Consider the following 14,125-nt stretch of genomic DNA (forward strand, 5'->3'; position numbering starts at 1 on the left):
CTTCAAAACAAAAGGCGTCGACCCTTCCAAGCCTATCGTGAGTAGTTGCGGTAGTGGTGTTACAGCGGCGATTGTCGATGTTGCACTCAACGAAGCTGGCTTTCCCACCCAGCAAAGGCGGATTTACGATGGTAGTTGGACTGAATGGGCACAACGTGTGAAGCCAGGTGAAGGCCTGATCCGAAAGTCAGAATAGGGTGGTGGTACCCCCCGTATTACTGACGGCGTGGGGCGTCGCGAGTTTGAGATGGATTCCGCTTCCGTTCAGCAGAGCGAACTGCGGTCGTAACCAAGACATATTCTATGACGCATATCCAAAATCGCAGTTATGACTGCTTCATGTACAGCTTCTCTCTTGAAAGGTGGTGGTTCATGTACTTCGCTCGGTAACATCGACAACTCTGGGTTCTTGCTTGGACAAGTCGTCATTCAAAGGCCTTGTGGCACAAGTGCTGTCCTCATTTCTTGCTGAGGTACTTCGCAAAGAACTCTTTGACTTGTGCGTTAGCCCCACCCAAGTTGCGTTGTGGGAGCGCAACGACTTTCAAGCCCTTGAGTGATCGAGCTCTACTGACTTCCAGAAAGTTAGTACCTTGTCATCATTCGCAACACACTCTTAAACCTACGAGCAACATATATCTGACTCGGCTCAAATGCCCTGCCAAGATCAACAATCACACGATCCAATGTCATGCCCTGTGACTTATGCACAGTGATAGCGTATCCGGCCATCAAGGGGATCTGCGTCCGTGAGAGCAAACTGTAGGGCTCATCATTTCCTAGCTCGTTGGCCGTACAGTCGGCATATATGGTCCTCGTTAATCCGTTATCAAATTTCACAATAGGCCACGGCTGATTTTTATTCACTGCTACGAATGCTTTGATCTGGTGCTCAGAGTACTTGGCGTGTATGCCTCTGAGCGGTGCGGTGGGCAACTTCGCCCCAGCATCCCTATTTTCAGCTTTGCGTGGGAGCTTCAGTGGATCATATAACTCAAAGCCAATAATGGAGCCTTGTGAGCCGTTTACGAGACCAGCACTAGGCTCAAGGTTTGTCTGGAGCACCACGCGCATGCCTTCTTTTAGTTGTACAAAGACTTCATACCGGTGTTCTTTCTATGGCAGGGAATTAGCCTAGCATAATCTAGATTGCTTATCCACTTACCAGTGCATGGAGCGTGCCATTGTCATCTTCGGCAAGTCTCGTGTTCTTCTGCAATGACTTGTCGTCCCGATGGTGCTCCCTCCATTCGAAATGGTCGACACATTTGTAGCGGTGAGGTGCGGCCGCGAGCTTGTTGATGTTTTCGTTGTTTGTTCGGTCGACATCATCACGGGTGGAGAACAATTTGATTGCATCTTTAGTCTCGGATGTATGATTGAGAAGGACTCGCGCATGATTCGGCAAGATGACGCCATCTGCTACATGTCAGCACAGTCCCCTACCTACAGCTTCTGTTCCAGAAAAAGGAAACGAGACTGCGTGGCTACGACTTCCCAGAGAACGTACCTGTTCGGATTCTCTGTAATATGCTGATGAACATCTTGTCATGCTGGCGGTGGATTTCCGTCAAATTGATATGCTTGAAATTACATTCCTGTTGATATTAGGACAATTGGCCAATGCACCAATACAAAATCTTTCGGCGGTCACGTACCTGCCACGCATCGCTGCGGAACGCCCACTTGTCAATATCGTAGAAGACATCTCTGTTACACCGTCTATTTTCGCAACGGTGCTCTTTCGGGGCAAATTTGTTGTCGGGAATAAGCTCCCAGCCACACCCAATGCAGTGCTTGAAGGGCTTGACGGGTGCAAGTTGACAGAACTATTGTAGTCAGCGTGTGGACTTGAATAGCGTGGTCATTGGGACTTGCATCTCCCGTCACAATGACCTGAACACCACCGAATGCGCCTCCACCCTTCATCTCTCCAATGGACGCCTTCATGATCTGGTTCAAGCGTTCAAACATAAGATTCTCCACCATGCTGACCTCGTCAAGGACGAGCACATCCGTACTGTTGAAACGCTCCCAGACTTCTTTTCCATGAGCAGCTTGCATCAACTTATCCAACGGCTTCTTCATGCTATCGGGTGTCCATCCAGCATAATTCCATGTCGTTTGGCCGTTCACATTCAGGGCTGCTAGATTTGTGGGCGCCACAATCTTCACGCGTTTATGCTGAACTTCCATCTTCTTGACAAAAGCTTTTAGTATGGTGCTCTTGCCACAACCAGCTGAGCCAGTGTAAAATACATTGTGGCCCTGGAGTATGAGATCCACCACTTGCTGCTGTTCAGGACTCAATGTAAGCTCATGATCAGGTTCAGGATTCTGTCCTGGAGGTGCTGGTAGACTTGCAGGATTCAGTGCTTGTAAGGGTTGGAGGTGCGTTGATGTAGAGGTGTAGTCTGTGTTCATCCCATGTTGGTATGGCAACAATTGGCTCTTGAAGTGGGGGATCTGAGACGGCGGCAATGCGGGTGCAGGATAGATGTATTCTGCGTCCATTCCGGTTTGGTTTGGCACCAAGTGGCTAGTGGATTGGAAGATCTGAGATGGTGGCAATCCGGGCGCAGGATAAGTGTACTCTGTGTTTAGTCCAGTCTGGTATTGCACCAAATGACTCGTGGAATGAGGAAACTGAGGTGGTTGAAATGAGGGTGCAGGATAAGTGTACTCTGTGTTCAGTCCAGTCTGGTATTGCACCAAATGACTCGTGGAATGAGGAAATTGAGGTGGTTGAAATGAGGGTGCAGGATATGAATAACTTGTTCCCCAAGTAGGCTCAAGGCATGTTGCAGGCGCTATCGGAGGCGGTTCCCGGTAGGCGTTCTGGCGATTCAACGATGTTTGTACAAGACTCCTGTGCTGGTCCAGATATTCCAACGCTTGCGCCTCGGTAGAGAATTTTTGTTGTTTTGCGCCAGAGAAGCCTTTGATCTGCCGCTCCACATCGGTCCATTCTGTGTAAACGCCCGGCGCATGTCCACCAGCAACGGCATAATATTTTGGCTTCCGCACCGAGCTGTCAACCTTCTGCATGACCAGTCCCGCTGATCTATGTCCCGTGTGCGATGGCTGTACTGGACTTGTCGTTGCTATTGTTCTTCTCGATTTAGTCGCTTCGGGCTCCGGCTCTGGACTCGACTCCAGCTCTACTGGGTTGTATTGTGTGCCCTGAGGCAAGTCGTACGGGCTCGTTGTCTGTCTCGTACGACTGTCGGCTGCCGTTGGTGTCCCGTTTGGTCCCCGTCTTATGTGACTGTAGTCGTCTTCTGTGCCTTCAAACCTCCTTTTCTTTGGCCTAATCCCCAAGACTCCGTCCGACCTCGGCGCAGACATGTGTGTGCAGTTGTTACTGAGGTTGCATCCCTAGAATCAGTCATCATGTACAAGTCAACCGACTGGCGGCCATGCAAGTGGAGAGGTGAGTGAGAGTCTGGATCTCCAAGCGAGTCCTCACTTCTCCCTATGCAGGTACCCACACAAGGGGGACGGATTTGCGCCCATTTCCTTGGATGAAAAGAAAATAGGAAAGTGCTTACAATTGACGCAACAGCTTAAGCGACCCGGAAAATAAGATATCACCCCAATATACACCGTGGCAAGCATTGAGTCGTCGTCGAAGAATCATCAGAATATGTGTGGCTGTTATCGCGCCGATAGCCAATGGGGTGACCGCGTGTTTTGCATGATGACCGGTTCGCGCTAAGGACGCGACATCATGCGCTAAAAGTGGCTCCCGCTGCATGCCGTCCGCATTTTCTGTGTCGCGCCGAGGTCACCATCCACTCAAAGAGTCCCACTTGACGCCAAGGGCTACAGCATCTAGGTACATCGTATGTGTGTCAATCGTTGTAGAAGATACATAGCCAGCAACTAGAAATCTGCGTCCTAGGTATCGTATCAATGCTAAAGTACTACACATCATTCATTTCACGAACATTGAACAACACGCAACAATGGTGCTCTTTGAAACTATTCCCTTCTTTTGTATTATTCATTGCGTGCTTCTGTGCCTAGACCTCGACAGTCTCGACAGCATCCACCGCATCTGCATCTGCTGACTCTTCATCCCTTTCCCGCTTCTGCTTTTTGCTCGTCTTGCCGGCCTTCATCCTCCCATGACCTAACCAACCCGGCTTTACTGTCACAGGCTGAAGAAATCCATCTATTTGCACTCCTCCTAGTGTCCTTGTTTCATTATCATTAATATTAGTACGTGGGTCATATCCATGCACTCGAATACAGTGTTCGACGACACGATACGGTAAGGCGAAATCTTTGGCATGGCCATAACAATCCTCATGAGGACATCGTAATGTGCCAACCTGGAAAAAAGGGCGCTTACCCGAAGACGACCCCAAAACGGAGGGCACATTTGGAGCAGGTATTGTGGCGGGCGAGAATGTCACCGGCTCCGGGAGCGCTTGTGGTACTGCATCTGCGTCAAAGGGCATGAAAGACATACTTTCGCCGAACAGATTTGCACACCGTTGGGCTGTACGCGCAAGAGCTCGCTCATCCCAGCCTTTCACAGCTGCGAGTCCGAGGACCTCACTCCAGTCAATGAGCCCAGCTCTTGCTCTGTCGCGGATGGCGGTCTCACTGCCCGCAGATGCGGTACTCGCAGATCTCGCTCGTTTTCGTACGTGTGATTTTGCAGACTTGTCTGTGTCGGATGTGTCACCCATGACCGAATCGTAGTCTGTTCCTTCTGGAGATCCTGATCTGCTGGTCGCAACTTTCGCCATTGTGTCACCCTTACGTGGCGATGCTGCCCGTGATGGCGTTCTACTCCGCGTATACCTGCTTGTCTGTCTCCTCGATAGTCCCCTCACTGATACATCGGACTCTTTTCCAGCTGACTCAGTAGCTGAGTTGAAGTCACTCTGAGACGATCTGTCACCAGGTTCGCCTTGTGCAAAGTGGTTCAGGCGCGTGCGCTGAATGGCTATTGCGAGCTCGTCTAATTTGATCAGCATCGAGTTGATGGAGGGCTGCAACAATCTGTATGCTATCTCGTCGTCTGCAAGGAATGTGGGCTTTTTCAGGGTCTCCATTTGGACTTTTCTACCGCGCTTCTTTCCTGATGTTTCATTTTCGACGTCATCTCGAACTTCTTCGTTCTCTTCGTCAGCCTCCTCCTCATCTCGGTTCTTCATCTTTGTATCGTCTCCTGACGCCGAACGTTGCGATAGGCTGGATCGGCGGTTTTTTGACTGTGATCTGCTCCGAGATAAGCTGTTGCGCTCTTTGTTGGGTACCTCCTCCTCATCTGTGTCTCTGGCATTCCAGTTCTCTTTTGCTATTCGTAGGAAGACCGCTAGCATCTCATCTCGCAGCTCGCGGCCCGCGTCTTGATTGTATTCACCGCCAATGCTCCATTCGTGTGGCGCTCCAAGACCCTGTCCAGCTACTGCACCATCTTGCAATGGGACATGATCTTCTGGAGGCAACGGCCAGGCTGTCCAGTCTCTTGATGGCACCAACTCAGTCTGCGCCAAGCCTGCAGCATCTGTATTTTGCAAATTCTTCCCCGTTCGCAACCAGACGTCCCTACTCTGCCAACTTTTCAGTTCAGCAAGTTCTTCGATGGGTCTTCGCACGCGACACTTGAGAGCATGCGCATTATAGAGATGAGCTGCTAGATCCGAGTTTTGTATACGCTCTAAAGATGCTGCTATTTGACGGTCCGCTGCTGTGTAGCCCTTCCATGTTTGAGATTGTCCTGTGAAGCGATTCGGTCGAGAAATGGACTCATTGTCAGATTGTACCTCCTCATCGCTGTAAATTTCATCAGAGGCATCAGAGTCGATCAAGATGCTAGAGTTATGCGTGCTTTGTGGATTGGCAGTGACGGCGATAGGCGGAGACGATCGATCATTTGCATGCGACTCGAGAATTTCTGACTCGGAGGATCCATCTGTAGTAGTAGGTGCACTTTCTCCTCCAAACAAGGACATGGTGGGGCCTACAATCGTTGAACATCAAGCGCTGCTGGCATGACGTTGCTGTGCGCTCCATTGCGATCACGGGGAGAACTCGCGTACAAAAATAAAATGGAGCTTCGAAGTTCAACGCGAACCCACGTGAACACTAACTGCCCACTTACCGGTACGGTACATCCCTGCCATAGGTTGGTACGTGGGTACTATCATCTCGTACCAAAAATTTTGACCTCACATATCAGCCAGTCTATTTTTTTTGGTGCTTTTCAGGTACTTATCCTCGGTGCGCTCTTCATAACTCCGTTGCATTATCATTGTGTGGCCGCTACCGTACCGTACACCTATGGCTTATCTACCAGAGGTACCATACCATTTCCCATTGACCTGTGTCAGAGTCATCCAAAATCAGATCAGGTCTAGGTTACAAACGTTGCAGCGCGGAAAATCATGGAATTAATGGATCGAATTCTGTTGAATGGAATCTCGCATTATTGCAACGCCTCTAGATTACCGGTAGCCTAGGTAAAGCGCGGTGTTGCCCATGGTGCGGCATGTCAGCGCTGGCTTGCGATCGCGCTGGTACCGGTAAGACTCTTGTGCCTAAGCATGAGTCTTAAATTAAATTGTCAGAATTCAGAATTCGAGCACGCCTACTCTGGAGGTACCATTCATCACTCTCGAAAGTTTTGTAGAACTTCTCTTCATCAATGCTGTCGCCATTCGCCATGTCAATGTCTTCTTACTCGCTTTGTGCTCTACCGTTGCTGTCCAAGTATGTCAACAACATTGTCGGCTACGCCCTCGTCTGCTTCTCTGATCTCCTCATTAAATAACTTCTCGTCGCAAGCTGGCAATGCTATCGTAACAAAGACACTCTGCCGCCTTCTATGCGAAATTATCGATCGTTTTCTAGCGCTTTCCAGGCCCCGCCCCTTTCCTCTCGAAGTACCATGTGGAGTAATGCTCAAGTGCCCATGGTGAGCTGGAGCGCAAAATGTATAAATGCCGCGAGCGAATAGTTGCTGAGATGATGGGGAGGGACGTAGGTTGAAGGCGTTCACTATCGTCGATGATGAGGTTGACAAGCTGGTGCGCCACGGGACAGAGTGGCTTCTCGACATGCTCGTCGACAGAGCATTTTGTGAGTGAATGATTGGTAGCAGAAAGTAGGCTATATGGCCCAACTACATTGCTTGAGAGGTGTACCGGAGCAGGTAGATGAGGGAAGGGCGCACGACAGGGACCTTTACCTCTGATGAACACGCATGGTGATTGAAGCCGCTGTCAGTGCCCACATCTTATCCGAGACCTATTGTCTGTCACCACTACGTACAAGGCGGTTTCAATGAACTAAGAGAAGGTAAGAGCTCTTAAGTAAAGCTGCGCGGTGATCGTATCTGTTGATCTCGTCAGACTCTGCGCGCACGCTGCTCTAGGCAAGTGCACTTCGGACGCTCCGCAAATGCTGGCGACGCAGTGAAGTCTCACCTCACATAGGTCACGGCGTCCATCCGTGGCAATAGCTTTCCATGACACTTTGAAGACATGATGATTGCTACGCCGGTCTCTTTCGTGGTTATAACGCGCCTTGCTTTCAGTACGGCAGTGACTGCCTATGCGATGTGGTCTCACTCAATGATACAGTAGTGGTACTTCACATTTTAAATTTCAATCACTCTCTGAATGTGAATTATCAAATTCATGCCTTCTTGTCTCGCAATTGTTCTTGATATGACAATCTAAATAAAGCTCTCGTTACCGGATTGCTTCAACGGTCCTCAACATATCGCATCTTCAGTGGCCAGTGTTTGGCCTGACGTATCTCAAAGAGAGCATAGATGCCGTGCAGTCTGATAGCTTCATGGATCATTCCTGGCCTAGAGCGTACGCTATCTGATCAATCCGCGACTCGCTCCGATTGCCCAGGCTGATCGCGCTCACACAGACTGCAGTATTTGACCCACTAACACCATCTTTCGGCTTATCCCCAGATCATATCTTGACATGATGTTCCTTTTTCAATGAGGTCGCTCGGATGACATACAAACAAGCCGTCTGCAGTTGCTTGCTAGAGTCACCTTCACCTCCATTATCGTCACCACAACTACGTCACGACCTTCTGCGACCTTCTATACCCGCCTTCACCTCGCCTTTACCGTCCAATCGTCGGCCCCAGCTCTAATCCGCCGGAGCCCTCCCTCTAGCGCGTTTCCAGACCGATAGCTCATGTATATAAAGGGTGCCGCCTCCCTCGATCCTTTGCTCTCAATCCTCCACCTCCACCTCCACCTCCACCACCGCCTCCGCCAGCCAACATAACAATAACCAAATTTCAAGAATTTTTTCATGCTTGGTCTTTCCAAATCATCTCAATTCCACTCTGATCACTTTTTTTTGAAGTCACATCTTCACTCAACATGATCATCATCAACCAAGACGACCATAGGCCTTCACCCAACATCACCGTCGACAATATCGACCATGAACCTTCACTCAACACCAACATCATTCAAGTCGACCATGGACATATCTTCACTCAACATCAACATCAACCATGTCGATGATGATAATCATTAGACATGTCACTTGATCAATAAAACACATGGTACCTTGACTCCTTAACTGTTTGTTGGTATGCTAACATATATCAGCCTGCTGATCACCACGACGAATATGCAAGGACTTCGGATTACCTCATACATCTTTTCATTCGTTCACGACCCACAAACAGTCCACCTCGTCCCAGCAGAGCATGACGACCCTCAATCGACAGCCGACCAACACCACGGAACATCACTCGACACGAATGTGACGCTGACTGAATGTCATGGATGTTGATCAAGAGGAGGACTTGCTTTGGGGTTGAGAGACTTGGTCCCAGCCTGGTGTAGGAGGCTTGAGTCGGTTCATCATGGTGCTGGAGGATAGATGGTCAATGGTGCTTGCACTAAACCAGGCCTACCATGTTCAGCTAGCTACACTTGCATAACCCAGAGGGCGGCTCCTACCATAGAGTTCAGGTCAAATCTGGGCTGCAACAGCATTGGTGTGAAGGATTTTACAGCATTCAGTCAGCGCCACCGATTGGAAAATATGGCTTTCAGACTTTTTCGAACATGGAAATCGAACTTGGGTGTGGAATATGGCATCACAGGGTTGGATCATATAAGATCAAAGGGATTGGAAATGAAAAGTTCTCAGATTCTCAAGGGTATAAAGGGATGGGCATTAAGGGAACAAAACAAAAACAAAATGAAATAATGAAGATATCAATTCAAGATCAATCAAATCATCATCATCACTTCTTCCTTGAAAATGCACTTTGCTTCATCGTGACATATCTCAAGGCTTTGTTCGGTTCATCATCCTCCCTGTTCAGTAGTATAGATATACATGATTTTCCAGTGTGATTTATGATTAGATCTACCGGTACTTCGACTATTTTACATTAGCCATGTCACACTGATTGTGCGGTATGAATGCACAGGGTATATACATGAAGACAATCTTAAAATAGCTTCTAAATATTGCGATGCTCCTAGGATAGTGCTGGATGTGTGTGTGCTTGGATGGCCTGGTGTGTTCACGACGTCCAATGTCATGGGTAAGGTCAGCGGCTCACATGATGGCGCGTTGTGGCGCTCAGCGGCTCAGGCGACAACGTCCCGCCTAGAAGTCGCGCGCCGATACCCAACGTCACTGCCAACTGGTATTGCGCCTGCAGCCTGCAGCCAGCTTGACACGTACGATATGCCTCCCTCGTGGTGAATAATCCCGATAAGCGGCTATAAGGACTACATACAATACAGTGTGATACCGGTAACCGTCGCAAAATGTGGTTTCTCGAACACGAAAGCCTCTTTGGAGGGAAGCGCGTCTGGTTGCGACCTGGCTCACAGCAGCTGTTTGGACGTACTAAATCTAGTGAGGGGAACGCAGATGGACCAGAGGGCAAGCAATGGAAGATCGAAAACAAGGCCGTCTCGCGCAAGCATGTCATGATCAAGGTCTACGACGCACTCGCGGAGAACGGCACGAAGCTGCACACACGGTCGCAGATCGAGGTCACTGATCTCAGCTGTCGGCAGGGCACGACAATTGATGAGAAGGACACGCTGAAGAGCCATAAGGCAGGGGATGGCACAATCACATACGCAAAGACAGTGTTGACGGGTACGGAGCACACTGTCAGGCTGGCACAGGGCTATGCTCCTTTCAAGATTGTATGGCGCCCAGTCGTGCTTACTTACGCCTCGAAAGAGTCAAGAGAAGGCAAATCTCGGAGTGCGCAGCTTCATGCGCTGGACATCAAGACGACTTCTGAGTTCCAATACGACAAGACTACCCATGTGGTCTCCTCGAAGCGCAATCTCCCAAAAGTGCTCTCAGCACTCACGGCCGCCAAACATATCGTTACTGCCGAATTTCTCGATGCGGTCCTCAAGGTTGCCACAACATCTCTCGACGCGGAAGGCACATATGTACCCTCAAAATTAGAAGAGGACTTTGATGCCTGGTGGCCGAAGGAGAAGGAATTCATACCACCGATAGGTGCAGAGCCCGTACCACAGCCCCAGGAGAAACTAGAGCCAGACCCCTCACGCTCAGAAGTGTTTTCGGGCTTAACTTTCATCTTCCTCAATGATGACCAATACAACAGCTTGCTTGAGCCGATCACTGGTGGTGGAGGCAAGGCGTTGCTTTACGAAGTTCGCCCGGGTCAGACGACCGTGCAGGAGTACGTAGATTTTGTCCAAAGCGTAGCCGGCAAGAAGCGACGCTCAGCGACAACCAATGAAAAGCTGCCAGTAGTAACTGTGCGCTTGCCAACCTATCCAGATGAGATGGAACAGTGGGCTGCTGATTTTGTTACTGGGACTGACCAAGCGCTTGGCCAGCGATCGGTGCTACAGAACGAATTTCTTGATGCCATCATCACCAACAACAGGAGCTCACTCCAGAGACCGCCCGCCGAGATGCAAAACATTCCTTCGAAAATACCCGCAGCTGAAGCAGCCGCAACAGGACTTTCCATTCGTGGAACAACACCAGTAGCACAATCGGCAATACAATCACAAACACCAGGGGAGAACATGTCGCCTGCTCAGCCCGTGAAAGAAGAGTCTACGAAGACAATATCACGGAAGCGTGTACAACGTCCCAAAACCAGTCGCTTCACCGGTTTTGATGACTACGAGCCGCCTACGAAGAAAAAAAAGGTTGAAACAACGCAAATGGAAGATGTTCAACAATCCATCGCAACGACCGGTCCTGCAGAAGTAGCTCCACAATCCAACGGTACATCAACCTCGCAACATCCAACAGCCCCACAGTCATTCGCCCAAGATTTCGCGGAAAAAGAAGAACAGATAGACACGCTCTTCCCGACCGCAGCCAAAGTCCGCCGCGAACGAGCAGCAACACGCGCACCCTCGGCCCCTCCAGAAAAATCGACTAACTCACCAGCCGAAGATACCAGACACAAAGGCGTCGAAGCACTGAACCGTCTCAACCGCGCAAAAGCCAAAGCAGAAAAAGACATCAATGTCCGCGAGCACACGCGCATGCGCATCAAGGAAGAAGAGGAGCGCCGAAAAGCCGACGAGGAAAGCTTACGTGAAGCACTCGAGGGCATCGACATCGCTGAACTCAAGAATCTGGCGCAAATCGAGGAAATGGAGGTCAGACGCCCGCGCCAAGAAGCAGGTACGGGGCAGCTGCAAAGACAAAGTGACCGCTGGAATCCTGAATGGAATGGTCGCAGGAACTTCAAGAAGTTTCGTCGACGAGGCGCCGAGCCCGGCGTGCAACCGCACAAGGTGATTGTCAGGCTCGAAGAAGCGCCGGCCAAGAAGGGATTCGGTGTTGGTGATGCTTTCTTTCTCGAGGACGTTGCACCCTCGTTCACGTCTCGCCGTGGTCGCAGGCAGGCAGAAGACGATTCCTCGGAGCCCGAGCCGGGATTCACGATACGCAAGCGCACGTCGCAGCCTAGCGAGGTCGTCCATGTGGAGGACAGTGCACCGGAGGAAGAAGAGGAGGGTCCTGTTGTGACAAGGACGCAGAGGAGTAGCGGGAAGACGCAGAAGGTGGTGGAGACACAGCTTGACAATGGGCCGACGCAGAGAGGCAAGAAGAGGGGATCTGGGGCTGCGGCTCTGGAGCAACCGGCAGCTAAGAGAGGCAAGGTGAATGCCAGTCGACGAGAGGATGATAGCGATGAGGAGGAGACTGGGTTCAGGTTTAAGAGAAGGGGGTAGGTGGTGGTTCGAGGCTTGCAGAGGTCCCCGCAGTATTATACCCAATGCTAGATGCTTGATGTACATGTCCCGTGTTAGTTTTGAGAAAGAAGAGATGGTCTTGTTTGTGTCGAATTCATGAAGTGATTGCGATAGTTGCTCTACCACTTCTACAGAGACCCCATAACGCCTTTAGCCTGCTGAACGAGTCAAGAGACAAGTCAAGTCGTATGCCAATCATCCATGCTCGTCATCCCATGTCATCCTCTCCTCTTGCCCTGCCCTATACACACCGCGCCACATCCTCTAGAGTAAACACCCATCTCCCCGAAGCCTCTACTTTAGACATGTGCTCGCCGCTCCAAGCGCCGCCGCCGGCCGAGCCTCCTTTGCACAATTTTTTCCTCTTTCTCCTCGCGATACGGGACTGTGTCGGCACTATCGCTTGCGCTCAAAGTACGAACTTGCACCGAAGAAGGCGACGCTTTGGTCCATGACTGTCTCGCCGACCCAGAGGTAGTTGTCGATCCACTTCTTGACGCCGGGGTTCTCGGCGAACTGATCGGGCTTCACACTGGGACTGTCAGCGAGAGAATGTTAGCCTGGGTTTTGTTGTGGTGGGGTGTCGGGTGGGGGGTTGGTGCGTTGGCAATAAGGGGTGCTGGGATGGTGGAGGGGAGGGAAGGATGTGAGACGTTGAAGACAAGATGTGGGAAAGAAGGAAGGCAAGGGAATGTGTATGGGTGGGCTAGATTGTGGTGCAATGGGGTGCGGTGTGGTGTGGTGTTGGGTTTGGCTTGGGGCGAAGCACCTACGTGAGACCGGTTGAGCGACGAACGCCGGCGAGGAAAGCGGATACTGCACTCTTGTCAGCTGTCTTCTTCTTCTACATGGCTGATGTATTCAAATGTATACATACTTAGTACCGCGTCAAAGGCATAATGTGCAACCTTGCCGAGCTATCCCGTGTGTAAGTAAGTTGGCTGCATTGCGACTCGAAGCCGTCTTCTCCACCTCAAGCTGGGGAGAGCGGGCAACGTACAACCATGGCTGGGATATAGGTAAGGGTGGAGAATACGATGGATTCGATGATCATGCGGAGATTTTGTGCTGAGTGGAAGCTGGTGGAAGACTGGGTTATTCGAGGAGCGGGGGGTGTTACTGTGCAGGTAGGGCAATGTGTCGGAGGTGGAGAGAGAGGTCGGTGTGGAGAGAGGTTAGAAAGTGTGGCTGGTGCCTCTCTTAGTCAATCCATCCATCTTCCTACAACTTGGATGCATGTGAATGGAACAACTCAGCCCAGCTTTCGCTGACACGCAACCTCGAGCTGGCCCCTGCATATCCACGGTAGAGACAACAAGTTTTGGTGCAGCAGTTGTCTCACTCCTGGCTGGGCCCTGCAGTTTCAAGAATTGGTCGACAACTATCTACTCTACGACTTACTTACCGGCGGTGTAGCCAAGTAGGTAGAGGCGTGGAGTGAGCAGGATCGCACCCTCGTCGCCTGCTGGCAGTCTTTGAGGCTACAGCCGAGTTCACCCTCGGATGGCCCTGCGGAGCCCATGCGGGTCATTTAGGAGCGGGTCGGGTCTAAGCTAGGTGCTGGTGACTTTGGTATATAGTTGGCCGCCGTCGCCATGATGTGCACCCCGTTCCTGGAGACCTGGACTGACTTTTATGGATTTTCGCCAGGGACACACAGCCGTGAAACAACGACGTCTGCGGCGGGGGGAGGAGGGCTGGGACTCCCTCTGCTCAGTCCACACTGCAGACCACGCCAGCAGCCGGCCGCGCAGGAGAATGACGACTCAGGATCAGGACAGCCTAGTGCTCCTCTAGGCATTTCTCATCTCTAGCTATCTATCTATCTATCTATCTATCATTCGACACGGCAGTGCGACGAGCGCGAAACCGAGCGTCCGAGATGCA

General features: G+C 50.8%; 4 protein-coding genes across 4 annotated transcripts; 1 reads left to right on the plus strand and 3 right to left on the minus strand.

The window, feature by feature from the left end:
- Positions 1-458: 458 nt before the first annotated feature.
- IAQ61_009621 (uncharacterized protein) lies at positions 459-3,378 on the minus strand (the record flags this gene model as incomplete). Its single annotated transcript, XM_066098464.1, has 6 exons — positions 459-574; positions 627-1,116; positions 1,166-1,419; positions 1,511-1,598; positions 1,659-1,829; positions 1,852-3,378. Coding segments are annotated over 6 exons (2,646 nt in total), but the record flags the coding sequence as incomplete, so codon positions are not given.
- A 647-nt stretch (positions 3,379-4,025) lies between these two features.
- IAQ61_009622 (uncharacterized protein) lies at positions 4,026-5,972 on the minus strand (the record flags this gene model as incomplete). Its single annotated transcript, XM_003837936.2, has 1 exon — positions 4,026-5,972. The coding sequence occupies one exon, from the start codon at positions 5,970-5,972 to the stop codon at positions 4,026-4,028; it is 1,947 nt and encodes a 648-aa protein (XP_003837984.2).
- Positions 5,973-9,790: 3,818 nt separating this feature from the next.
- On the plus strand, positions 9,791-12,217 carry IAQ61_009623 (uncharacterized protein; the record flags this gene model as incomplete). Its single annotated transcript, XM_003837933.1, has 1 exon — positions 9,791-12,217. The coding sequence occupies one exon, from the start codon at positions 9,791-9,793 to the stop codon at positions 12,215-12,217; it is 2,427 nt and encodes an 808-aa protein (XP_003837981.1).
- Positions 12,218-12,634: 417 nt separating this feature from the next.
- IAQ61_009624 (uncharacterized protein) lies at positions 12,635-13,244 on the minus strand (the record flags this gene model as incomplete). Its single annotated transcript, XM_066098465.1, has 4 exons — positions 12,635-12,776; positions 13,012-13,054; positions 13,116-13,155; positions 13,239-13,244. The coding sequence occupies 4 exons, from the start codon at positions 13,242-13,244 to the stop codon at positions 12,635-12,637; spliced, it is 231 nt and encodes a 76-aa protein (XP_065951624.1).
- Positions 13,245-14,125: the final 881 nt, after the last annotated feature.

This window comes from Plenodomus lingam (assembly GCF_022343315.1).
Source record: "Plenodomus lingam strain CAN1 chromosome Unknown contig_6, whole genome shotgun sequence".
NCBI lineage: Eukaryota > Fungi > Ascomycota > Dothideomycetes > Pleosporales > Leptosphaeriaceae > Plenodomus > Plenodomus lingam.